This window comes from Photinus pyralis, unplaced genomic scaffold, assembly GCF_008802855.1.
Source record: "Photinus pyralis isolate 1611_PpyrPB1 unplaced genomic scaffold, Ppyr1.3 Ppyr1.4_LG7, whole genome shotgun sequence".
NCBI classification, from domain to species: domain Eukaryota; kingdom Metazoa; phylum Arthropoda; class Insecta; order Coleoptera; family Lampyridae; genus Photinus; species Photinus pyralis.
Window position 1 is genome coordinate 34,814,606 of NW_022170738.1, and position 26,811 is coordinate 34,841,416.

Here is a 26,811-nt window from a genome sequence, read left to right on the forward strand (position 1 = left end):
TCACCGGATCCTCCGCTCTCGATCGCATCTTCGGTAGGCGTAACTAATACTCAACCTCATCTGGTCGCGGCTACTAACATAGTACAGCTTACCTTACCTACTCACACTCAAGCGCAAGCACAGGTAGGGCTTTGGCCCCTCACTGTGCATGATAGTAATTTTGCATGCTCTTCCGGAGAATGTAACAAAACCGTCATAAATATACTGTCGTTATTTTAAGGTGCAATCCGTAATACAACCAAATCAACAGTCCGTTATACAAACAGCTGCGAATTTACAGCCTATGCTGAGTAAGGGAAATGTAATACTTGTCGGCAAACCAAATTCCGTTATACAAACAACTCAGGGTAGTTTGCAAGCCTTACAAGTAAGTATAACCACTTTAGGTTTAAGTTACACGGATAGTCTGTTCATTATTTTTAATTTTATACAGTGCAAGTTGATATTATAACGTTCACAGGTGGATATTTTCTGTGGAGGTGTATGATAAGATAATGATAGGGTTGTGCTTTTTAGGTGAAGATCTTTGATGACATTTGTAAATAGACGCAGTATTTTTAAATATACAGGGTAGACACGAAGAGTGATTTTGTATGAGAACATCAGGCTGATATCTGTGAGACTTGATGGACTTGGATAGACAGCACAATGCAAATTAAAAGGAAATTTGATATTCATTGTTTATGTAAATGTCAATAATTTAGTAATGGGCACACCGTGATAGATATCTGCTGTGCATAGTGATTGATATCTAGAAAATATCTGAAGAGTCTTTGCAAATGATTATGTCCCAGAGGGGTAGCCTTATTAGGAAGGCTGTTGATACCTCATGTGGTTTATTCCAGTGCAATTTTTGCTTTACAGGTTATAGATCTGATCAAAGGTTTGGGCAAAATTGTGATACACCATATACATAGATCATTTACTGAATTCACAAATAGTTTACTGAATTTAGCTCTGAATCTTTCAATAATTTATAAAACATGTCAGAATTGTACTTTTCTTTATTATGAAAACTTACTTTTGAGACAATTCAATTTGTGCATTTGCTGTATAAGAAAACCATATCCGTACATTGGGAGATATTTTAATAACAAAGTACCTATTTTTTTATTATGAATGAAGAACTACTACAAGATCAGAGATCCAGTTGATAAAATCAAGTAATCATGGTTTGGTTTTTTTAAAATCTGTCTTTTCTTTATCTGTTTTGTAAAAAAAATATTAAAATTGATAGCGAAGGAATTTAAAACATCCCAACTACAAGACTTGACTCTTTTTGAGTTCACTAACAAAATTGTCAAGCAATGCATCACTGTGCTATGAATTTTTCTGTGGCCAAGGTTTACAGTGGGAATTGTTCATTTATATACAAGATGTTCCTAAATATGATGTAAATACTCTCCTGTACACTTTACAATTTAAACCTTTAATTTATAAACATATGCAAACACAAGATACATTTTCGATGCCAACTGTCTAAACTAATAAAAACAAAATTATTATCCAAATATAACCATGGTCTACTGAAGCATTTTAGAAATTATACTAACGAAAATTGTTTTTTATTTTATTGCCTATCACTGGTAGAAAAAAGCGCAAAGAGCAAAAAGTTTCTAAACAAGCCAGAAAATTGATTTCTTGTTTCACAATACCAGTGGTGGCGGCAAAAAATGTTCAGGGATAGAAAATGGAACATGATCCCTGAAAAAAAACGATACCCTGTATTCAGCGTAATTTATATCTCAAATTTAGCGAAATATCCAAAACTGCAGAGAGATATAAAGAAAAAATTTTAACACCCAAAGAATTACCCCCTTTCATATTTACATCATATTAAGGAACGCCCTGTGTACAGGAGACAAATGCCAGCTATCTATATCTCGGAAAGTAGGTCTAAAATATTTACGAGTTGGTGGGAGTACGGGTTATACCGTAAGTAAATGTTAACTTGCTTTTTTTAAATAGAACATCCTATATATTACTGCATTTTTGGATTCTAGGTTATTTGTCTGTCTTATACCAGATTTAGCCATTTTAATTTTTTTCTCATAAATTACATGTGCAGCTCAAATTGTTTTTGTATGAGAGCTGTTATTATTTTATTGCTCAACTGCGGTACCAAGGAGACCGGGTTTGGGCATGGATATTTGTAAATATATATATAGTGGGTTGGGTTGGTAAAGTAGTCTTGGCAAAAGTGGCCCTAAAATTCAAATCTATATCATTTCTGCTCGCATTTCTGGCATCACAAATAACACAAAAACTGAAGTGTTTGACATTTCTTATACTTTAAGGATTCAATTACAAAAAGGAGCACTTACTTTGAACTGTTTAAGAGATGACGTCAAAAACTAAATCAGAATAAAATGGAATATTTACAAAAAAAAAATAGAAAATGGTATGTTTCTATTTAAAAAAAATCAAGATGGCGCCGACTTCCAATATTTACGGAAGCGGCGCCATGTTGAAATTATTTTATTTCAATTCGCAATAGTCGATTATGGTTCTGAACCAAACTTTAAGTTTCTATTTCAACTGCCAGTTTAAAAACTTCTAACGAACGGACTACGTTAAGCTCCCTGTATACAAAACTTTTTTGTAACTGACTGAATGACTGACAGCTGAAACTCCTGGACGTAGAAAGCTGAAATTTGGCATGTAGGTTCCTTGGGGATTGTAGGAGAGCACTGAGACAGGATTTCCCGAAATTCCAATGGGAACGGGAAAAAAAGAATGACAGTCACACTAAAACAAGATGGCGGACTTTTTGAACCTACTTTAATACTGTAGAAATCTATCTACCTATAGTCGTGTCAATGAAGGTTTTTCCCGTGAAACAGCTCCAATATTGATGATTCTTTTTTTAAATTTTATTTTTTATATTGTTTAAAATCAGAAACCTCGTAGAAAAGGGAAATAATTATATATATTGTTTAAACAATATTTATGCTACTTATTAAAAAAAATACACAAATGGTTAAAACAATACAGGGGGAATTTTGGTAGCTAAAATAGCATTTTTGGTAGAGAAAAAAAGAATATTACAGTTCCTGTCGTGAAGACCTTTAATTAGAATACCATAAAAGATAAAATCAATTAACGCCCTCTCCCTCCCGTCACCCACTGATCTCAAAAAGGAGAGGAGGAAAGTTGATTTGACCTTTCGCTTTCATTAGAATACCATCAAGGGTTAGGTGTGTTCATGTTCCCCCCATTTTTAGCGCATTTTCCAACCTTTTTTTTTTTTCAACTTTTACTAGGCACCACTAGAGGCATGCGTGTGAAAAAGACAATTGGTTGTCACATGTAAAAGTTGTACATGTTTTACTTTCAACAACATTTCGGAAAATAATTGGGGGGAGGGGGGGGCAAAGCCCGCCGTAGCTTTGTTAATGTCTCGAAGTACCTTGCCGCGCTGATTGTTGTACCTCTTTTCAAATAATCGATCGGGAGAACGCATTTCCTGTCCTAGAATACCAAAGCCATTACATTGCCCGCTGACTGCGTTTGCTTGAACTTTTTGACATTTGGAAAACTGGAATACCGCCATTGTTTTCATTGTTCTCTAGTGTCTGGCGTGAAATAAAACTTTCGATGCGCTTCTTTTTGTGTTCATCAGGGATGGCATCTTATAAATATCGGTCAATATCTTAGCTACAGTAGTCTTTATAGACAGCTCATTGCGAGGGGGGGGGGGGGGGCATTCTGGATCGCAGTCAATTCTCAGAGCATGGTGAGCGTACTCACACTTGAAAATTTACGACTGACTACACCACTGCTAAAAGTAGTTCAAATTCGCAGAAGTAGGTTCGGAAGAACAGATGGTTGGAGAAAACATAAACAATAGCACGCTAAAAATTTTCCTGCATAAAAAGGTAACACATTGTTTAAACAATACAAACATGTAGTAATTTCCCCCCTCCCAAAGGCTTCTGATTATTAAAAAAAGACCAAAATTAAAAAAAAATCAACCAATTTTAGTCTAAAAGGCAACAGTTGCCGGGCCACTTCACCATACACCTACAAGTGGGCAATTCTTCTCATGGATTGAGAATTGTGAAAATTGCAATGTGAGCACACCTTGGGCGGTAATTTTATAGTTGGGTAAAATTTTGTATTGACACCTCTGGAGTGATACCTTATATAAAAGAGTAGCCACGGCATCTAGTAATACTGTACGTATGTATTGAAAGACAATGGCCAGGGGACAGTCTGTGGACTGCTGGCAAACTGAACCTGAATACCCAGCTTAATGAAAACGTATTTACTTATAGAATTTTAAATGATATACCCCCACGAACCTATCTTGCTATTTTAATTTAAGGGGATACAGGATGAAATTAAATTTGGTCTCCTGCAGAATTGCTCTGCGGGTGCGCCCTGTATTTTTAAAAATGACTGCTAGATTTACTTACTAAAAGTATGCTGAAGTTACTGTTTAAGTTTTTAGAAACTGTAAACTACATCATTTCTGAATACCTTATATAAACTGGCAGAAAACTTTATACAAGGTGCTTGGAAAAGGCTTAGTCATGTATTTTTAACTTGTCCCAAAAAAACGCACAATAAAGTTAGTAAACTGAATTCATATATACAGGATGTTCAGTAAAAACCACACTCCTAAAATATTTGTATTTATTTATTTGTCAATAGGATAATTTCTATTACTTTATTTTGATGCATTGCACTTAGGCGCCAGTATGTTTCAAGGTTGTGGAGGCACAGAGTGACGACAGTTTATCGGAAGACGAATCTCCAAAAAAGCGCAGAGATCTACTCACGAGGAGGCCTTCGTATAGAAAAATACTCAACGATCTTGGCGGGGGTGAGATAGCTGGTATGTTTTCTATTATGCATGAATCTCTCGAGACTAATCTACCTTTCCAGTATTATTTTGCTTTACGATTTTCAAAGCTTTCTCGGAAGCTTTTTAATTAATGTGCGCGCGAATAAAAACTGCCGGATTGCATTGGGACAGTTTTTATGCTGTCGCACATTTTGGGTAGCAATAAAATTCTTTCGCATGACTATATAACGTTTAGCATGATCTTATACTTTTCAAGAGAATTCTTAAGAAAGTTACATAATAATTTGAATATATTACACGATATGGAATTTTTGTGCAAATGTTCTACATCCCACTTTTCACATTGTTAAAGTACTGTTCAAATTGAAGGACTTTAACATTGTCAATGGTGCTTTGACGAATTAATTAGGAATCACAATTACAAACCTTGAGATGTTAAAATATTCACACAACATTTTTGAATGTTGCTGACGTCAATACCTCCATTTAAAACATTTATAAATTACTGTTAGGAAGTTTATATTACCGCTATGGGATTATAGTTCAAAATGAAATATCATAGGTATAGCTGTAATTAAGAAATGTGCCTAAATTCCACATGAGAAGTGTGCTCTCTCTGATAGTATCTTCTAGTAAGTATTCTAGTGACAAGCGAGGATTAAATTGATTAATTTGTTGGTTTATCTCTTTTACTCCATGAATTTTAAAATAAAATAGTTTCTTTGTGATTTTGAACATTTAAATCAAAAATTCCTGAATGACTATCTGTGACTAGGAATAAGGGGTTTTCATTAGTGTGTCCGATCTTAAAAAATGAAAATAGCAAATTGTGTGTACGTTATAGCAGATTAAAGTACATTCGCTATTATTATGATCTGAAAATAGCTTCTACAGGACTCGATCTTTGAGGTCTTGTTTTGCATACCTCTGCATAAGTCGGGCTGGATTCACGGTTTGAATAATTCAGCAATTGTTGGCCTATTGCACTAAACTTTCAACATGACATACACCCAGAGAAAATCTAAGGGCGTCGCAGGACCTGACCAATTCACAATTCGTCTCCTGGAAATTTTTCACCCAACAATTCCAGTGTATGATCTGAAGTATGGCATGTTACACCGTCTGCTGGAAACAAAAATCGTCACGGTTCATGCAATGCAATTCAAAGCAGTTGTCGTAGCCTGATACTGCTTGTCAGTGACAGTCACTGTCTGGCCACAATCCAGAAACGCCCCTACATGAAAACGATGTGTTTGTCCGGATGCAACTGAGACTAGGTGCTCCTGTGAATTACCAATTTTCGCTCAAAATTTGGCAGTTGCGCTTTATTATTAAAAAAATAATGCAAGAAATTGACGTTAAGTTATACAGGGTACGTAAAACTACGTGAAAATATCTAAAATCGGCAGTTTATACCTTTTCTCTATCTTACATGGGTAGTAAGATACGATCACATCCCAAAAAGGCAAACTTTTCGTTTTCACTCTGTATCTCAGAAACAAATGTAGCTAGATTGATTCTGTTCGTAGTACTAATAGTTTCACAAAAAAGTGGAAACTGGAAGTTTCTATCTTTAAAAACAGCTGAGATACCCTGCCGTCTCAACTTAAATAGGACACACAGTACACTAGTGTAATCACTAATCAAAATATCGAACGGTAAATTGATCTGTCATAGGAAAGTGATGTCTTTCAAAATATACTAATCAGTGCAAGTCGAATGCGCTAGCAACGCCCACTTGTTTTGTATCTTTTCTCTTATGTTTTATTGACCTTACGAGCTGGGTTTCGGTCGAGATTGCTGTACCAGCAAAACAACAACCAATCCTTTTGGTCTTAGCGGAGTGAACATTCAACCCCTACTACATGTACAGTCTGATGCTTTTGTGGTATGTATGTGGTATTTTATGGTAGTTTCTTGGGCATTCTTCACTATCTTTCAAGATCTTTATAATACATAATAATGTTGAAAGATTTGGTGCCCCACTTTCTGTTGGTAAATTTGAAGTTTGGGTATGGCCCACTTAAAAATAACGGGCAAAAATAAAAAACATAAGTTACAAAACAAAATAGTGAATGCAGTGTAAATAAATCATATACAGTGTGATAAAAAAAACCAACCAACATAATTTTTCAGTTGGCACACATTACATATTTAGATGTAGGTTAGGTATTGCAAGGAATTGTTACCCAAAAGGCGTTGGAGAACATGAAAATATGGAGTTGGGTTTTGAAATAACAATTTTTTTTAATTTAAAATTTGCATTTACAAAACTTTTGTTATTATTTATATTAGTGACCCCCCCCCCTCCCCCGATATTAAATTTTGCAAATCGCGTGCCCTTATGCGCAAATGATTGACGTACCTACTCATTGGTGACACACGTTATAATTGGATAGTTAATAATTATTACCTTCTCCAATTGTAGAATGGATAGTGATTTTATTGCAATACATTTCCTTTGCTGTTATAATTCTTCATCTATTACACAACTATTTGAAGTGAGAGAGACTGACCCAATTATGTAGAACACTATCACAAACTCCTATATCTGTAATAGTTAAAAATGTTAATGTTCAATCGCGAATAAACATATTTAGTAAACAAGGATAACTATAAGAACTTCGGCCCGTCGTTATTAAATGAAATGGTTAATGGCTAGTTATTTGGAAAAGTTGACCGTTAATTGTATATTCTCAAACAAATTATTGTTGCACACAAGGAAATTCTTACTGGTCCTTTGTAAACAAACTTGTTTCGGTTCATACGCAGGTTATCAGCTGTTTATTAAATACACAGTAATTTTTTTAAGATTTATCAAATCTATTTTAATATAAACTTGATCGAGAAATGAAATTAACATTTTCAATTCTGAATATTTTTTTGTGCTCTACATCATTAGTGAACTGACGTTTTAGTTACAGAATGATCCATATTAAATCGGGTGATTATATTGACTCGACTGAAGATTCGGAGTGTTTCTTTGCTGAAGACAATAAAGAAGGTGGTTATTTTGACTATTTGACAGCATTTAACAATAATTGTGCAGGAATAACAATTAACGATATTGTTCACATTCTTAAAATATCTCTTAATGTCGAACGTGTTGTGTTTATTTTGATTTAAAAATATCTTGTAGTCTGCACGTTTAGGTTAGGTTTTAAATTTGCAATAGTTTTTTTTTTGTTTCGAAAATGTGGTATGGGATAACTCAATAAGCACTGGGCAGATTTACAACAAACCATAACCTGGACGTTAGAGTAGTACTAAATTGTAATTTTCGCAGAGGGCAAGGTTGAGCAGACATCCTCGGAGGCAGACAGTGAGTTGTCTTCTCATTCGATCCCATACCACACAGGTTAGTTAGAATAACCCATCAGCACTTAATTTCATGTCATAGATTAGTAATGCACCAAGTACTAACAGTACAACAGGTTAGACAGTGAAGGTTTAAATAGTACATCCATTAGCATAAGACCTAACTGCCTGTCATAATTTTGCATTAGTTGGTGTGGTTTTGCATGCGCAATTCATCTCATAGCTACTCATAAAATCACTATATTCTTTTAACAAAAACTTCACTATCGATCAAAGCTTGTAAGAATACGGTATAAAACACATAATTCAATTTCTACGTTTGTTGCAGTGATACCTGCTGGAGCCATACAGATATCAAGCGGTGACGGAGGTCCCGGCATACACACACTTACTATGACTAACTCGACGGCGGGTGGTGCTATTGTGCAATATGCTCAAGGTGGACAGGAATTTTTTGTACCAGGTTGGTGTTTTTCCAAATATTCTGTTGTGTATCGTGAAAAAAATTACCTTAAGCGCGATTTCTGGAACATTGATATTAATAATTCGGTCCATGGTATAGGGGGTTGCAATTATTCTCACAGCAAACAATTTCCGTACGTATGTCTTACCTGGCTCAAAGAACCAATTCACGATCTCTCGCTTCTCCCGTCTTCGTTGGTCCATCTATTTTTCTCCTATCCCATTCTTCCATCTTTTATGTTGTATCTATGGTTTATTTTCCATCCTTTTTTCTCTCTGCCCTTCTAATGGAATGCGCACTTCTCCTTAACATTCGGAAGATTCTAAACAAGAATTCACCATTGTCTCTTGCTCTCTATCCTTCTCTCTATTCTTCTTTCTTTCTCTTAATATAGTTTCCCTTTCTTTTCTCTTTTGTCCTTTAAACCTGTTTTTTTACTCTGTCTCCCTCCCCATTTAATTTTTCCAGTCTGCCTCCGTATCTCCCATGCCTTGAGTTTTCTGCCTTTTCCTTCTGTCGTTATCTCTCCCTCACATTTTCAATCGTTCCTTAATTTGTTCCTCTTTCTGTTCTCTGTAATCAACACCCTCCCTCTCTCCCCCCAGTTAATCTCCAAGTCCATTCCTATCATTTACCTTCCTCTACCATATAAAAAATTGCTTATCCAAGAACCTCTCCATGTCCTAACATTCTTTAGAAGAGTGCAAGCCTTAATGGAAAACTGGAAGATGCGATTAAAAGCATGGAATCATTTCTTAGGTTACATCACTGGACCCACCCCACCCACAGGGGGTAATTAACATTGTTTTTTCTGAATTCTTATGCGCATTCCATTTTTTTATATCTTATTTATTAGTTCTTTTAATCCCAGACACAGAAAAAAATACAGTCACCAAGTGAGTTCACAAATAAAAAATGCAGACACTATGTTGCTGCATAAACTACCATCTTTTCTCACCTAAGATATGTTTCAATAGATGATAATTTGCAGTTGTGGCACAAAGTGGAGGCCTGAGCAGTCCCGGAGGAGAAGACCAAGCGAGAAAACGGGAGATGCGGCTGCTGAAAAACAGAGAGGCGGCTCGCGAATGCAGGCGAAAAAAGAAAGAGTATATAAAGTGCCTAGAAAACAGAGTAGCTGTGCTAGAAAATCAAAACAAAGCCCTTATAGACGAGCTGAAATCTCTGAAAGAACTTTACTGTCAGCAGAAAACCGACTGAGATTGGTTAGTCATTCTATACTTGGTGTCGGACAATTTCGTACTCATTGGGATCTTGGAGAAGTAGATTAGTGCTTTATTGGCATTGAGGAACTTTGTCGAAAAAGTGTAAAATTGTGCAATTATATTATAAATGTGTACATTTTGCCGCAAACTCCATTGCTTTAAGATATTCTTATAGAATTTTTTGCTACCGAAATCTTTTAGGGAACTGTGACCTGAACTAACAATTTCGAAAAATGATGACGCTACCGATTCCTTTTAACTTTGAAAGAAGTTTGTCTTACCATAATTTTATCAGCTAATTAGCTCAAATGTAACATATTATTATAGTTATTGTTATTTGTACATTGTAATTATATGGACAGAAAGGCTTGTGGGAATAGTTTTGTAATTAAGAGCCGATGTAAATACTGAGAACAAATTACAATATTTTTTGTAAAAACGAAACGGTTAGATTGACAAGTGTCCAGACCTGATGGAGTGCCTTGTTGATAGTTAGATTTGTTTATCTGGTTTTTATGACATTACATTTATTGAATTGTTTGAATGTTTGTGCCATATTTTATGCATGTCTTGTATTTAGTTGAGAATCTTCTCTCGAATGTAATGTTGTAAAAATGAGTGAATCTTGATCATTTTAAAATTTTTGGCTTTTTAAATATGTGGACATATGTAAATATTTATGTAGTTCAAAACTGTGTATTTTTACATATCACAAGAAAAGTTGATACGTTGACTATAAAACGTAATTTGGCTTGGACTCCAAAGAAAACATCGTATTTAGTCCAACTAAACCATATTTTGTACCATAAACGATGTAATTGTTATACATATTGACTACGATGGTTTCTAATTTCTCTATTAAGAAAATAACACAATTGAAAAGCAGTATTCACTTTCTCTTTAGAACTAAAAATCCTATGTTAATCTTTTGATATTGTTTATATTTTTAGCCAATATGTACATAAGATAATTATTACTAATTAATGTTATTAAAAAATATTAGTTGAATGATTTATTAATAATAAATTGATACACGAGATGTTGACAATCTAAAGTGTGTAACCCGGAAATTTCGAGTTCGCTGGATCTTGGATGTCCATGAGTAGATACATCGGACCCCCAACTCCCTCAAATAACGACGCGGGACGGTCGGGTGAATATTCTTCGTGCTCCCTTGTGTAAGTGACACACCATTCTGTAAACTTGATTGCTCTGTATAGATGCTTCATCTCCTACAAGAAATTTATTTACTATTACCAAGGATTTTCTCATATATGCTTACTTGTGTTAGTTGAAATAATTCGAGAAAGCAATACGCGTTTCCGGAAACGCCATGGCAAATGCTATAACCCTTCTTTAATAGTCCTCTTTTCCAGACAACCTCGCCTGCTTGTAGGGCTAAATCTAAATATTTTGAATCTCCGTACACCTGTTGCAAAAATATCAGTTTCCACCGCAAGAACAAGCCGTAATACCTTATAAGCAGTACTGAACAAGTACACAAATCCCGGAGAACCATGGCACCACTGAACATATTTATCATCGTCATTGCCCAAAGAGGATGGGTAGTTCCCGCTTGAATATCTAAAATATTTTCTCACATATATAATATTTAAATCCGTGGCTTACTTTAAATCTGCCAAATAGTCCACAGTAGGCTTGATAAAGTTATTCAATTCTGTTTCACTTAAATGTTCCTTAGCTTGCAGAAGAAGATACAGTATACCTGAAACACCATGTGCGGCTCCCAAGTACTGTTTATTGTGCCATTGGTACATAAGGGGGCACTTGAATTTTCCCAGACGACTTTCAGTTCTACCACAAACAAAAATGGCTTCTATCACCTGTAAAAATGTTACATTTGGAGTTGGTAACCGACGGATTAACTTACCTCTCTAATAAGTTGGTTGCCAATAGGAGGTGGGTGAATGTTTTTATTGACATACAATAATGCGTACAAATACCCTGCGCGGCCATACAAATATTCATTCGGAAGATCTGATTTACTGTTAACAGCACTATCAGACATAGCCAATAATCTGCAATTTCAACAATGTACTATATTTAGGGTAAAAGTAAAAGAAACAACTTTTCTATCAGTTTTTCGGATTCTTGCTTCTCTTTGAGCCTATGGCAGACAACTGCCCCGATAGCTAGAGGGCCCGCATCTCCACACAAAAACGAGTATCGTTTGTACTTCAGCTTCCTTAAGTTCAGCAGATGCTTTACCTCCTTTAAGTCAAGTTGATTAGAGAATCTTGGGGAAAGAATACTACCTTCAGATTCTGCTCCCCATTGGGATCTTTGAGTAACTTTAAAAGCGCAATTCCTGAAGTTCCGGTATATACCGAATTATCACTGAAGTCCAAGTGATCTAACTTTCTCATCGTCCAATCCCATTTTGATTCTACAGCACATGCTACTGTCGAATCTGGATGCAACTATTATTTATATGGCAACTTTGTTGCAGGATAGCGGGCGTACTTACCTTGTTTGACGAAATCAGACCTTCTGCAGCTTCCGGGGAGAAATCGTCGTAAGGATTGTTAAAATATCTCATTTTTTCCACAACAAGAAATTTGAGACAGTCCGCCTAGAAATATGGCAACCACTTACTAGATTATAGGGACCACCTGTGCAAGAGGTACATTTCTAATTTATTATTTGGTGGGACAATTAAAAAAATAATTTGCATAAGAAATAAATATATCACGCTTCAGTACTGAAAACAAAGGCCGCCTGTCTTTTGTATTTACTACCATGATAAATAATGACATTTGCGGTAAAATGCGTCATATATGCGGTAGGTACTTGCTCCAGGAGTTTTCTACCACGTCGATGCCCTCTACAGTAGGATTAGAGACCAACTGAGAACTAAAAAAGTATTATATCTTTCATGACCACCAGTCATATGTTGTTGAGGGTAGGTAGCTCTGGAATGAAGGGTAATTTATTGCACAATCTTTGATGAAGGGTAGACATTGAAGTTAATCTTAAAGCCAGTGCTTCATGCTTCAGTGAAACTGAACCTATATACTTGATCAATAAATGTGATTCCATAGATAACACATATTGTGGATACATCGTACATACTGTCACTGAAAGGTACCTAATTCCTTGCAAAAGGTATACAAAGAACGCATTTGTACTTACCCAACCGAATTGTATAGTTAGGTATTGCTGAATATTATAATTGGGTCGACAATTAAAGGACCGTTTTTAATTGCTGATCGAGGCACAGTAATATCTTGTGTCTCAAAAAATGAGATTTACGGTTTCTCCGATGAACGTGAACCGCAAATCCAAGTCATTGGTATGTACCTATCCATCTATAAGTATTTCGTTCAGCTATCGAAAAATGCGGCACACATGCATTTTTTTTAACTATTGTTAATATACATAATATTATATAATATAATAATAATATTGCTAATTTTGTCCACTAATTAGATTTGAACCAGGCAATTTACAGAAGATGTCATTGTAGAAAAAAATTTGGTACACATACTATTATATATATACAAGATATATTAGGTATATTATTTTTACACATAAAAGGAAGAGCTGAAAAGTTTTTGGATAGAACGCGCATGCGCAAGTGTGCCAACCACAGCAATTTTTTCAATATGGACGGGTTTCAACTTCGTGGAATACTGCTTGTTAACAAAATAGAGAAGTGATAAATACGCAGCTCCCCAATCGCGGGCAGTCCAGTCGAAAGGGCCTCGCACCGCTTATGAGTGCAAATCGTTGTCAATTATAGTTCATCGATGTGTACCTACCTAATAGTTATAAAAATCTATAACTCTTTTGACCAGTAAAAATCGAGGTAAAAAAAATTAGGAACAGGAAAAAAAGATCATAAAAAATGTATTGGGAATATATTATTATATAATATAATGTAATATTGATAATTTTTGTCCGCTGATTAGATTTGAACCAGGCAATTTACAGAAGATGTCATTGTAGAGACACGCAGTGAAAGAGACAGGTGTTGTGGATCTTCATTCAAATATTGACTACTTATGTACCTACAACTTTTCGATAAGCTTAGTTACTTAAGTAGTTCTTTATCATTAACTGTTGTGTTTAACAGTAAAGGAAGAAAATATACAAAATCTAGGAGTGTTGACGGCACGAACTTATAAAATAATGACATGTGCCACAATAATTTATTTAGAAAACGTGAGGTTAATGCTTGTTTATAGTTGATTTGAATTTCGCGCCAAGTGAGTGCACATCATGGCTGCCCCCATGTAGATGTCATTTGTCAATTCAGCATTAGCAGTCCATCTTAATTTATAAGTTCGTGGTTGGCGGTCTATTTGCAATATTGCAGATTTCGACGATTTTCAGTCTGAAAGTTTAAAAACGTTTGAGAACCGCATGATACTTTTATTAGTTTGGTAACCATCGTAGTACTCAGTAGGTTGGTATCTCAATCATATATATAAGAGAAGATCTCAATTCGCAAACACAGCGAAAGCACTTTGAACTACAAACAGCTGTGTAGGCCAAAGACATTTAAAAAAACAAAAAGAGCCAATATACGCATTAGCTTCGTTTAAAATTGCTTCCATCTTTAAAAATTTCGTATTTTGAAATTCCGTTAAAGGAATGTATAATTTCATAATTCATAATTAAAGTTCTACGACACCAACGCACTTATTGATTGACGCGCCTTGTCCACAAATTCCAATGTACAAATTTAAATTGCGCTAACCGCAAAGCGTATTGATAAAAAATGAATTATAAAATCTGCTACTTACCGAATAATTTAATGTTATGTTCTCCACAAACAAAACCAAAGCCTTAATGGCGTTTACAGCAACAGTAGTTCCACTGCGCATTGAATAGTTCCAATGAAGAGTTTTTTTTGTATGGCGATTTGAAGCAATTAATGTGGAAAATTGATTTTTCAACAACTTCGAAAAATGAGTAATTGTGACGGTCCGATATTATATGTAATTGTTGTCGGTTTTCATCACAAAAAAGGTTGCCAAGTAAGATTAACGTCGAATTGGCTTATAAAACGTTTTTATTTACGCTTGTGTTTGCAAAGGTGGAATACTCCTTTCCTGCTCTGGTGCCAGATGCGCCCAACGAATGCCCGCAGGGATGGAAGTACTTGCCGACACTCGCACTACCCGATGGTTCACATAATTATGATGAGGATACGGTTTACTTTCATCTACCTAGCTTAACCGATCCCAAGAAAACTGTGTACGGTATCTCTTGCTATAGACAAATACCGGTTGATGTAAGTTGGTGCTAATGAAATGCGATGTTTACAAATTGTGCAAATTGTAGAAAATTAAAAATCGAACCGCCGACATAACAAGGGGAACTGTGCAAAAGTCGGTATGCGTACTTAGCAAATTACCTTTATATGGTCACATACAAGTGAAAATGGCACTTATCACACATGCCTACTTTGATGAAGGCGATTTTAGTAAAGTCTCTCTTTTGGAGGATACCTACCATCATCTGAATTCTGTTCTTTTACAAAATGAACTGTTAGCTCAGACATTTGTAGGTAAGATTATAATACATTATTCTCTCAGTTGAATGTGAGCAATGAAGAGAGTTCATCTTTTGGGGTCATTCAATATCATGTAACACAGCTATGTTACACAATTGTTTCTGTTACCTAACAATTTTTTTCTTTACATATATTCTGTATCCATTTGTTGTGCAATTATGCTAATGTAATATGATAATATTGACTCCTGAAGTGATTTCAAAGAGAGATTGAAGAGATTCCAAGCAATACATTTTTTTTAAATAATTATGAAATTACAGATTTCTAGAATTTGAGGTATATATATGTAATGCTAAGTTGCTAATTTTCGGAATGAGTATTACTCTTGCTCAGTTATTAATCATTACCGCCTTAAAAATGACAATAATGCAGAATTAGCCAAAAAATTAAGGTGGCTATGAAACAGAAGCATTCATGTCAAACTGTTTCGACCTATTTATAGTCTGCATCTCAATGTACGCGTCCTAATATCTGCCTCCTAATGTCCACGCCCCAATGTCTGCGTCTCGATCTGTGTCCACGGCCTAAAGTGCGTGGTCTAATGTCTTGCGTCCCAATCTTCCACCCATGCACTAATGGATGTAAATAACGTTATGTGGGGTCTTTTGTATTGGTAATGATGGGTCACCCTGTATAATTTAAATTTGAAGGTTAATAAATGTGGTTGTTAATTTGGATTGGACACAAATTCAATCATAATTATTATTTAAATCTGAATTCATTGCCGATTTGTATTAGAATTATTAGATGTTTTATTTTTGTTTTGTTTAAATAATCGTTTTGTATTTCGAACGATTTTACGTATTTACTTTTTACGTAGAATCCAGTGGCGTAGTCAAAAAAAATGGTGGACCATTTTTTCTGAGATTTCACCCCAAGTTGGGTATCATTAAAGAATACTAAATATTAAAGTCTTTCATATGTACTTCCATGGGGCACGGTATTTACATTCCAAGGATGAACTATAAAGGTCCTTGATCATGCACTTTTTTAATGCGTTATCAGTTTTGATACCTACTTTATGTCTTTACACATACTCAAACGTCTATACTTTTTAACGACGAATATTGGTAATCTTTTACACCCACGTTATAGCAAAGGGTAGTAAATACGGGATTTGACAGGGAAGTGTAAAAAAATTGGTGATCGAGGAGATCAAAGCATTTTGTTCCAAATAATCCTCTGTAGACAGTCTATTCATTTAGTGTGTAAGTAAAAAAAACTGGAATACTGTTGTTGGCATACCTTGCACCATGCAAGTTGAAGTTTTCTTCAGAAAGTAATTTCTCAAGTTGGCATAATAAGCAAACTTCGGGATACCGCCAAATCACTGGCGATATATTAAAAAGAATGAAAAAAAAAGGATTTGGCCTTAAGGCGAGTAACTTTAGCGCATTTTCCATAAATCGATCGGATTATTTATGTGTACAAAGGAAAATAAGTTATGGTATAAATATTCTTATAAATAAGAAGCTTAGCTTAAGTGAAATACTATATCTTGTAGGGTTGTCTGCACGAGATTTGATACTCCAGTGGAGGCACAAAGCGCTGCTTTTATTTAAACTGCTTCTGCTCGAGAGAAGAGTAATTTTTTACCGTTCACCCGTTCAGCCACTTTGCTCCACAATTCTTACGCTGCTCTCTCTCCACCCCCTTATGATCGAAAAGGGTCTGGAGCAATCTGCGTCTGTTAAGTGAGTAGCGAAACGATCTTACTGTCCACGATGCATTTATTTTCTCTTTAGATTATCGCGCCCGATGTCGCCGATGCCCGATTTTTCAGATGACGATAGTCCAGTGTCGACGCCCACTCACAAACCGAACAATCACGTCGCTATGGATAATTCAATTCATCGACAGGAGGACGATATTGAGGAGAATAAAAATGTTGACGAAACAAATGCAAATTTGATATCGGAGGTTCATACTGAAATTGGCGTTGAGGTTACTGAAACCGCCAGTCCGAATAAAACTAATGAATCCGATAAAAATCTATGTAGAGATGTAAGTAACGAGGCTATTGGAGAGAATGTACAGAATAGTCTAAATCTTTTGGCTCAAATCGATCTCGAACATTGTGGTGTTCCATTGCCTATTTTTACCAAGGGTTGTCTATGTCTTCCATATTTATCGCTACCATACTTGGATTTACTAAACGATATGAAAGTTCGGGGATACGTAGTTGGCGCGACTAATATATTATTTAAACAAAAAAGGCAGCTTAGTGATGTTCTAGTGGATATTGAAAATATGAAAATTGAATGTCAGGATATTGACTTGAGGAAGCAGTTACATTTAACCACCGAAGATTTGAGGTTTGCCGATTATATAGTGAAACACGTTTCTGAGGACAAACATGATGTTTTCTTGGATGGAGTTGGATGGGAAGGTGGCGATGAATGGATAAGAGCTCAATTTAAAATTTACCTTTTATACCTTTTAAAAACTTCATCTTTGCCAGGTAAGTGAAAAGTTAATTATCAGGGTGGTTATTAAACCAAGATTCATGTTTAGATGGAAGTAGAGAAATGGAACATTTTAATATTACTTACATGACAGCTCTAAAGGATACACATTGTTTTAAAATATGGAGAAGTAGGGATCATTCCGGGTTGGACAGTATCAGTGCAGGTCATCCGTTTGCTGGCCAATTATCTGTATCCGACATGAAGTTACGTTTAGCGCAGTAAGTCTCTGCATTGTGCATGTTATCTTTATTTTTGTTTGTTTGCCACAGCACAATGCAAAATAGTGAAGGAGGTAGGAAATTCAACCAAGCGATGGCATCGACAGGAAGAGCTGTTGCAACCACAAGTAAAGCCGTTGGTAAGTATACCAAGTTCTGTGCTTTGCTTTTTAATGTTTATAGTTTATACTGGATAACAATTTGAAAAATGTAAGTGGTTCAAGTCCACACTATTTAACTATGGCCATTTGTCAATAGTTCACCTTGTATATCACATAATTAATACTCATACTTTTTAAAGGCGGCGCTTTATCTCAAGCAAAAGGAGCGTTCTCAAACTGGTGGAGTAATCTATTGGTTAGTCCCGATGTTCAAAAAGGTCTCGAAGCTACAAATGAAAATATAAATGAAGAGGAACATTGTTCAAATCATATAGAAGAGTCCGTGGATAGTCTTGATGTGCATTTAGCGAATGGGTGTGTTATTCAGGAGGGTTACGAGGAAAATATAAACTCTAGTACTAGCGATAGTAATAATTTTGTTAATAAAAGTTCCATTTCTAATAGGCAAGAGACAAATATAGAAGAAGAAACCATTATAACTGGCAGGATACATACTGTTTAGGATGCTTCATTTCGTGTGATTATGTGATATTTAAATACTAGCTTCAATAATGTATGGGTTATATTTAAGTACTACTGTTGAGTCCTTTCAGCTATTTTCCTCGTCGGTTAAAGTTTGTAGCTAAGCGTACTTTTTTAATTACTACTTATTGTCTACTAGCGCAACAATCTAATTGTTAAAGATTATGACAATTCAGAACTGATTTTGTTTAAACTATAACAAATTTTTTTATTTATTAATGGTACATTTTTCTATTGTTATAGATAATAAATTTTATCTTTGTGATATTTATTTTTTGCTCAATATTGTATTGCTTATTTTTATCCTTATTACATATTTATACTCCAATATAGTTTATTATGTTGTATAAAATAAATACATACTTAGCAAATCTTAGCATTCCTTCAAGTACGATCCATTAAACACGAGTTGCATTTCACTTTGTTTAAAGTAACCACCTTACCATCAATTATGCGAAGAAAATTAAAATGTATTCAAGGATGAAAAAATTGCATTGTTCCATTGAAAATGTTTTAAGTAGGGTGCAGCCGGTGCATTGCTTTCCCGGCATCGGTTATAAATGGCATAATTTCACCTTGATAATATAGTCTCTATTCAGATTGTATATCTTGGAAGAGAAAATTGCGGTCTATAAAATAATGAATAAGAAAACTTAATTCCAGTGAATTGTTTCAATATAATAGTCACGAATTTGTTTCATATGTTTACCGCGTCTTAAATAATGTTTCCCATCTCCCTGATCGCAGAGTTCATATTACCATGAGTCCGAAGCCAGTATGTACATTGTTCCCGGGACCACCGAAGCCGGAATGACCGTGGCCGAGGTGCAGCAGTGATGGTCTTTGCAAGAACAGGGTCTCTTGGATGCCAGTTTTTTGAGCAAATAATCATTAAATATACACCATGGGGCATATATTCTGGGATGAATTATAGAATTTAGCGACTTATTACTGTATTGTATTATTATGTTATTGTATAAGCATTTATTGTTCCATTTCATAATACTATTGCTTACAGCAACAGTGGAGAGATTTTTCTGGGGGGGGGGGGTCATTTTGCATCTTGTCGGATAATAATAATAATAAAAGCGCCGCGCGTCACCATACATTCAGTGTTGTCATTAAATAAACATTTGCTGCATTTTAGGATTTTATTGGCTTCCAAATTTTTCGACTGTTTAGTTGGTAATAATGTTTAATAACCCTACTGTCTACAAACCTCATACCTAAATAGGTATTGTGGTTCAGGTAGACATATTTCTACCCATAGATGGGTATCTCAATCCATAAATACTACAAAGCAATAGATCCATCCATTTCCGTACTCACCAATTCTTGGCAATGGCCCAAATCGGAAATTTCCGTGGGGAAAATTAATAATAATAATAATATTTATTCATGTGCTGTGATGCCACTTACAATCGTCAATATACATCGTGTATAAATACAAGTAATATATTATTCTAAATAGCGTAAGTCATAATTAAAGAACTCATCGTACGAATAAAAATCTTTACCAATAAGGAAAGTTTTTATCTTATTTGTAAATAAATTATATGGTAGTGACTTTACATTAAGGGGAATGAAATTATACATTTTTTTAATAATATCAGTTCTGTTCTGAGTTTTAACTAGACGACAAAAGGACTTGATCTTTATTACGAGTATCATACTGATGAATATCACAGTGTTTAATAAAGCGAACTTTTGCACTATGTGGGAAACAGATGCTCTAGGTAGGGCAATATAATTGACGGTAATCTGTTACAAAGGGCCTCTGAAGATTTACTAACTAGGATATAAGCAATTTGGAATAACAAAAATAGTATATACCTAATACAATAAATAGGTAACTAAATAACACTAAACTATACTTAATTCTCATGGATGTCACTCGTCTGTTCGTCGATTTGGTGTGTAATTTGAGAACTAAAAGAGCTTGCGACCTGAAACGTTCACCAATCGATTTCGTTATATTGTATTTATTTATATATAACTAGTTATAAATTCAATGATATGAGCCGGATAAATAGTCTAGTTTGAAAATTCCGAATACTTATATATAATATAATGTCATCTGAAAGTCGTTCTTTATTGAAGAAGAAAGTATTAAGTAAACAACTTTTTCCACAAGAAAAACTATGAATGGCGTCGATATTTACGATATTTAAAAAAAATGTGTGTGTGGGTGTAAGGCTTTCTTGTCTTTTCGATACAGGTCGCAATTCGCACGAGGATCTGGAATCCTATTGTTTTAGGGGAAGATCGAAAATCACGTTTCCGTTCCGTCACCGTCATGAAAGGGCGCAATTTTTCAATCCGGGTTCAAATTTTAAGGGTAGTTGGGTATTGATCATTTCTGAAACCCTAGCTATTGTTGTACAGCGTGATCGAAACTTGAATTTAAAGTACTTACATATATGAGGGAAAATGCCACCTTAACGGTGTAAATATTACGCCAAGGCTTTGTCATTCCTTACGGTCATAGCGTAGGTAGGTGCTTTTTCGCATAATCAATACTCATCTTATTTACGAAACGACGTCCGTCGATTTTTTTTGTTAGGTCACTTTTCTCCAAGGTTTTTTCACTTTTATATACGAATATAGGCGAACCTCCGTTGGGGGAGATAGATTCATTAATAGGCACTTTATAGTCACGTGTTCATTTGCGTGAAAAATCACGCTCCTGAATAAGCTCCTAACGTACGTGATCTTCCAATTAAATGTTGGATGGAAAATGTTCCATTTGAGACCATTAAGATTTAAAAAAAAGTGCTATAGTTTGCGTTTTATGCGTCTTTTGTTTTTTGTGTACCTAATAGGTATAACCTATGCCTTGAAGGTGTGCAAGACGGCCATCAAATTTTGCTGTCTTACGGGGGGTGAGGGGGGGGGGAGCAATGAATTATTTACTGAGATGCTGTTTTTGAAAGTATAAAACGTGCATAACTTTTACATTTACATTTAGCGCACGCATGATGCCTTTACTGGTACCAAGCAAAACTTTTAAAAGTGTTTGTGGGGGGCGTGGAGATGAAAACGCGTTCTACAGTTTTACCCTTTATGGTAGTCTAATGAAAGGTCTCATCGAAATGAATTGAAATTGTTTTCCACAAACTACCACCATTCTTTCTCACCCCTTGTCACTAGACGAGTTTTATCCTTCATGGTACCTACTCTAATCTAAGGAAAGGTCTCAACTAAATGAATTAATATCTACCAATTATAATCCTTCTCTTCGACTGCTTATCGTGATTGGATATAATTCCTTAATACCTCACGAACAGATTGTCGGAGGTACCTCACAAAGGACGATTTGGGACGTCTGGGGGAAATACATATCCATTGGTGACGTCAAAACTTTAAGAGCGAAAACGGTTTGTCGGAGAAAAGTACTCTGAAAGGCAAAATGAATTGTCCGGACGAGTCATATATATTGGTAAAATCGAAGCGGGTATCTAGAAAACGAAGTGTCGGAAGAGGGTATATACCTATACTCATAAAGACCAAGTGAAACGTCAGGACAAGACATCTATTGGTGATGTCAAAGCTTTCAGAGCGTAAAAACTTCATTGTGACAAAAGGAAAATGTAATATTTTGAAGAACTTCTGTTGGGGTTTGATTCTTTTTGCATATATGGCGTAGATTTTGGAAGTACGCCAGGCGGCATTTTTGTTCATGTATAAATGCGTCTCATTATTCTGCCATTTTGTTAAAAAAACATTTCACATGTTACTCCTATCCATCAAGGCGGAGAACGTTTTTAACGAAATTATCCAAAAAATGTTCCAAACATGCACCAAAGCAACGTATTTGGCCCTTTTGCTAACGAAATTGGTATTAAATAAATACTGCTGTGTGCAGGCGCGCTCTTTTTGCTGTAGCGATTACACAGACGCAGGCAACCGCGCCTTTACAATTAGACTTCATAACGCGAGCTTGGAAGGAACGCGTCCCAGGTCTCCACTTACGCCAAAAATAACGCTCATAATGACTTTTTAACTTATTATATTGATTGCAGGGGAATTTAATTAAATTCGAAATTAACTGGGTGTGACTAGCACAGATACCACCCGCACACTTGCGTATGCGCGATTCTACCCTTTTATGTCTAAGAATATGTGTATCAAATTTGACTCCAATTGGTTCAGGCGTTTAGCCGGAAATGAGAGTACAGAGAGACAGACCGACAGATTGTTCGACATAATCGAGATTTTTTTAATTCGGATTCTGGTGCTTCAAAACGTGTTTCCGTCAAAACGGGGGGGGGGGGTCACTTTTTTCCTCCCTTACTAACGTGGGGGTGCTAAAAAGTAAAACAGAAACACTAGTTGGATAGACACTTTATAGGGGCAAGTTTTTGAAAGAAAAAAAAATCTCCTTGTGTGACGGTTTTGATCGTCTACCCATCTATCTACCGGATTAAAAGTCTGGTTTCCGCCTTACGCTTTGTCATGGAGGAAACAGTCGTCTTCTGGATCAATACCAAGGTCTCACAAAAAAGGGAAAACTGCTACTGTAAAACTGCATCCCTGAAATAATCACCATTCCGGCGATGGCTGCTCTTGTTCTTTCATGGCCCACATTATTCTCTTTGCCGTAAAGCACACAAATAATCCGTTTATTCCACAGCCCCTGTAATTACATAACCAGATCAGATGCGGTTCCCAATATTTGACGCGTTTTCATGGAATTAGGAATCACGGCGGGAAAGTGTTTTAATGCTGTTATTTTACGATATCCTCTCACAGTTTCACGTGGAAAAACATTTTCTCTCTTCTGCAAAAATGTCCGCCGCAGCATCTGCATTCCTCCGACGTCTTTTGCCAGTGCTGGTCATGATGATATCCTTGCTACCTTGCGACGGTTTCTCAGGTCGGTCTTCCAGTTTCCCGTAACCCGCCTAACACCACGTCGGCGAGTCTCTCAGCAATCCAGTGAATTGTGCGCCAGCTTCCATTGCCTTACCTCGAATCGAATACGGTTAATGAAATGTTGCTACTCCGTGTCATTCGATAGGTCCGTCATAGTTCTTCAATCACTGTGAAACAAAGAGACATTTATATTCAGGAAAAAGGTAAAATTACATGGCCAGCAGTACGTTTTTCCTACAGACCCCTGGAAAAAGGTTCTGTGGCACTCTTCGATTTTAAAGTCTGAAATGAAAAAATTAAACAAAAAAGGTTTTCGCCTTAAGCGCAATTTATATGAATTGATCGGTCCTTCCCGAAAGGTCATAAAAGGGACTATTTATGTGTACAAAGAAAAATAAAGTTAAAGCATATATATTGTTATAAATAGGAAATCTAGCTTTGAGTAGTCTGCGCATGCGCACACCTGATGTTCAAGTGTGCGATATATTTGCCTTTACTAAAAGAATCTTTGGTTAAAATTTCAAAAAATATCTCTGTTATATAAAAAAGTGGACTTTGCGCATGGGCATATTTGATTTTTACAATATGCGATATGATTGTCTTTACTAGATGCATCTGGTTAAAATGGCAAAAAAATATCTTCGTAAATAGAAAAGTTGGCGCATATGTGATTTTTACACTATGTGCGATGTGTTTGCCTTTACAAAAAACGGCTGTGTCTCTATTTAAAAAAATATCTCCTTAAATGTTTGTTGGAAAATGCGCTAAAAATTGGCTTCAACTTCCACTATAAACGCAAGTATACCGATGGGGTCAACAAGGGATGCAACATCCTCCTGCCTAGAGGGTGCCTCTCCTCACATTCACGCGGGGTGCTGTAGGGTGGCAGATTTTACATACGTCGGTAGAAGAGCGGCATGAAGCGAAATACTGCCGTGCGATCCGCAGGCCAACGAATGGATTTTGGGAAATATTTTCCCAAGTTTAAAATTGGAATTTCGTTAATGTTTTAGTTTAAAGTCAGAAATGAAAGAAATTTCCCTTCCTAAATACCGATAAGAGCATTGTTCAAGATTCCTGCAACATCCTTCCGCCGCACGCCTGAAAGGTGCCCCTTTCTCATATTAACGGTGGATGATGAAGAGTGGCAGATCTTACGTCGGCGTAAGAGCGGTTTTAAGTGAAATACGACCCTGCATGAGAGTTATAGATGCGATACGCGCTTTAACGAATGGATTTTGGAAAATATTGAAAGTCGAAATTTCATGAAACTTTTGAGTTTAAAGTCACAAATGAAAAAAATTGCCATTCGTAAATACCGTTGGGGTCAATTGCTCTAGGGAGAGTTCATGCAACATTCTCCCACTTACTAACGGGTGGCAGATTTTACCATGAAGCGAAAAATGGCTTTGCATTACAGAAGGTGTCATACGCAGGCTATGGATTGGGGGAAATGTTTTTTGAGTTTGTAGTCAGATTTTCTTTAAATTTCTGAGAATGAAAAAAATTGCCCTTTCTAAATATAATTGCTCAAGGGAAAATTCATACAACATCGTCCCGCCTAGAGGGTGCCCCTCCTCACATTAACGCGGAATGCTGAAGGGTGGCAGATTTTACGTCGACATAAAAGCGAAAGAAAGCGAAATACGGCCCTGCATGAGACTAGATGTCGTACACAGGTTAAACGAATAGATTTTGGGAAATATTTTCGTAAAAGTGTAAAATCAAATTTCTTTAAATTTATGATGCTCTTCGTAAATACCGATGGGGACATGGTTCAAAGAGAGAATTCATGCAGCATCCTTTCGCCTAGAGGGCGCCCCCTTTTTACTTTAACGCGGATTGCATCGGTGGCAGATTTTACGTCGGGCTAAGAGCGGCATGAAGCGAAATACGGCGCTGTATGAAAGTATACAAATGGATTTTGGGAAACATTTTCAAAGTTTAAAACCACAATTTCTTTAAATTTAAAGTTCGAGATGAAAAAAATGGCCCTTGGTAATTACCGATGGGGGTCAATGGTTCAAGGGAGAATTCATACGACATCCTTCCGCTTAGAGTGTGTCCTCTTCTCATATTATCGCGGTAACTATACATGAAGAGTGATGGATTTTACGGTGGCCTATAACCGGCATAAAGCGAAATGCGGCCCTGCATGGGGGTATTTGTTGTTGAATAAAAAGCCGCGCGGCGATCTTACCTACGTGCATACGTGAATTCCTATATCGACATGGGGCAAAATCATATTAAGCCGAAAATTGTAGGTAATTATGATCATGGAGGCTGCGCTTACATTTTTGTTGCGTGGAAAACTAATTTACGCAGCGTAATCTGATTTTCGAAAAAGAAAGCCGCCGACGTATCGTGAAACATACATTTTGACATTAAGGTGGCAAATAAATTTATTTGATCGTAAAAGTGAACGGCCCCCAATAATTTTCCACCCCCTTTATTTTTTTAGAGGGAATAAACAATTTTACCGCAGGTGTCGAAAGGAAATTTTTTAGTAAGTAATGTCGCGCAAAAACGTCGTCGAAAGTTTACACGGCAATTGAGAACGCGCTAAAAATGACATTAATAAAAGTAGTAATAAAAAAATATGGTCGTTATCTATAAATGAATGAATAGAGGGCGGTTTCGCGCCCTTTTAAGCCGGTATAATAGCTTGTTTATTTTCCCACCGCTCAACGCCAATTTCCCGACAGGCCTGTCACCTATACGTCCGTGGTGCTTGCTTACATCCTTGCTCTTCTATGCAAAACGGCAAAACATTATAAAGTAGATCAATCTGTGATTTTTGGTAGTAAGTGTTGACGTATTTTATTCTATTTTTATTATTATCGTAAATTGTTTCCAATTTTATTTCGGTTTACTTGACAGATTCTATCGCTATCTAGTGATCCCCAAAGTGAAAAGTGCGTTTTGTTGACTAACAAATACTTAAAAATGACCGTGAAAGAAAATAATTTATCGGTAACTGGCAGGCGGTCGCCATCTTTCTCGCAAGTTTTTCTCTTGTGATTCTTTAATTTAAGCCTAATTATGTTTTTAAGTTTATTTGTGTTTTAAAAAGTGGAAACGCCGATTTCTTCGAGGAAACCCGTACGGATTAACGTGCCCCAGGATTAGGTAAGTTTAATCGTAGTTTTCTGTCGGGATCCTCTCGACATTTCAGCTGTAAGCAGACGGCATTTCTATTACGAATTTTACTGCTATTGTGTAGCCATCGTGATTTGATTGATCATAA

General features: G+C 36.0%; 3 protein-coding genes across 6 annotated transcripts; 2 read left to right on the top strand and 1 right to left on the bottom strand.

Annotated features, from left to right (window-relative positions):
- Positions 1-10,058, top strand: LOC116176207 (cyclic AMP-responsive element-binding protein 1-like; the record flags this gene model as incomplete). Its single annotated transcript, XM_031494686.1, has 6 exons — positions 1-123; positions 221-367; positions 4,696-4,840; positions 8,097-8,168; positions 8,457-8,591; positions 9,583-10,058. Coding segments are annotated over 6 exons (852 nt in total), but the record flags the coding sequence as incomplete, so codon positions are not given.
- Positions 10,059-10,814: 756 nt separating this feature from the next.
- On the bottom strand, positions 10,815-14,689 carry LOC116176050 (lanC-like protein 2). 3 transcript variants are annotated; one of them, XM_031494489.1, is made up of 9 exons: positions 14,587-14,689; positions 12,306-12,410; positions 12,094-12,258; positions 11,907-12,049; positions 11,709-11,856; positions 11,447-11,661; positions 11,293-11,401; positions 11,100-11,246; positions 10,815-11,049 (listed from the first exon to the last, which is right to left on the bottom strand). In XM_031494489.1, exons 1-9 carry the CDS (start codon positions 14,665-14,667, stop codon positions 10,867-10,869), a joined length of 1,296 nt encoding a protein of 431 aa, XP_031350349.1. In that variant the 5' UTR covers positions 14,668-14,689; the 3' UTR covers positions 10,815-10,866. The 3 variants fall into 3 exon arrangements, with proteins under 3 accessions (XP_031350349.1, XP_031350350.1, XP_031350352.1); XM_031494490.1 differs by having other exon boundaries at positions 12,306-12,450; positions 14,587-14,672; XM_031494492.1 differs by lacking the exon at positions 14,587-14,689 and having other exon boundaries at positions 12,094-12,248; positions 12,306-12,435.
- Positions 14,679-18,934, top strand: LOC116176049 (late secretory pathway protein AVL9 homolog). 2 transcript variants are annotated; one of them, XM_031494487.1, is made up of 8 exons: positions 14,679-14,820; positions 14,880-15,077; positions 15,128-15,353; positions 16,864-17,053; positions 17,105-17,820; positions 17,874-18,045; positions 18,097-18,185; positions 18,347-18,934. In XM_031494487.1, exons 1-8 carry the CDS (start codon positions 14,752-14,754, stop codon positions 18,667-18,669), a joined length of 1,983 nt encoding a protein of 660 aa, XP_031350347.1. In that variant the 5' UTR covers positions 14,679-14,751; the 3' UTR covers positions 18,670-18,934. The 2 variants fall into 2 exon arrangements, with proteins under 2 accessions (XP_031350347.1, XP_031350348.1); XM_031494488.1 differs by lacking the exon at positions 18,097-18,185 and having other exon boundaries at positions 18,347-18,530.
- Positions 18,935-26,811: the final 7,877 nt, after the last annotated feature.

Coding starts and splice junctions, on each gene's coding strand:
- LOC116176050 (XM_031494489.1), bottom strand. CDS start 14,667: ATGCGCAGTGGAACTACTGTTGCTGTAAACGCCATTAAGGCTTTGGTT. Junction 12,411..14,586: donor ACATAACATTAAATTATTCG/GTAAGTAGCAGA, acceptor CCATATTTCTAG/GCGGACTGTCTCAAATTTCT. Junction 11,247..11,292: donor TGTTCAGTACTGCTTATAAG/GTATTACGGCTT, acceptor TTTTTGCAACAG/GTGTACGGAGATTCAAAATA.
- LOC116176049 (XM_031494487.1), top strand. CDS start 14,752: ATGAGTAATTGTGACGGTCCGATATTATATGTAATTGTTGTCGGTTTT. Junction 15,078..15,127: donor ATAGACAAATACCGGTTGAT/GTAAGTTGGTGC, acceptor TGCAAATTGTAG/AAAATTAAAAATCGAACCGC. Junction 15,354..16,863: donor GTTAGCTCAGACATTTGTAG/GTAAGATTATAA, acceptor TATATCTTGTAG/GGTTGTCTGCACGAGATTTG.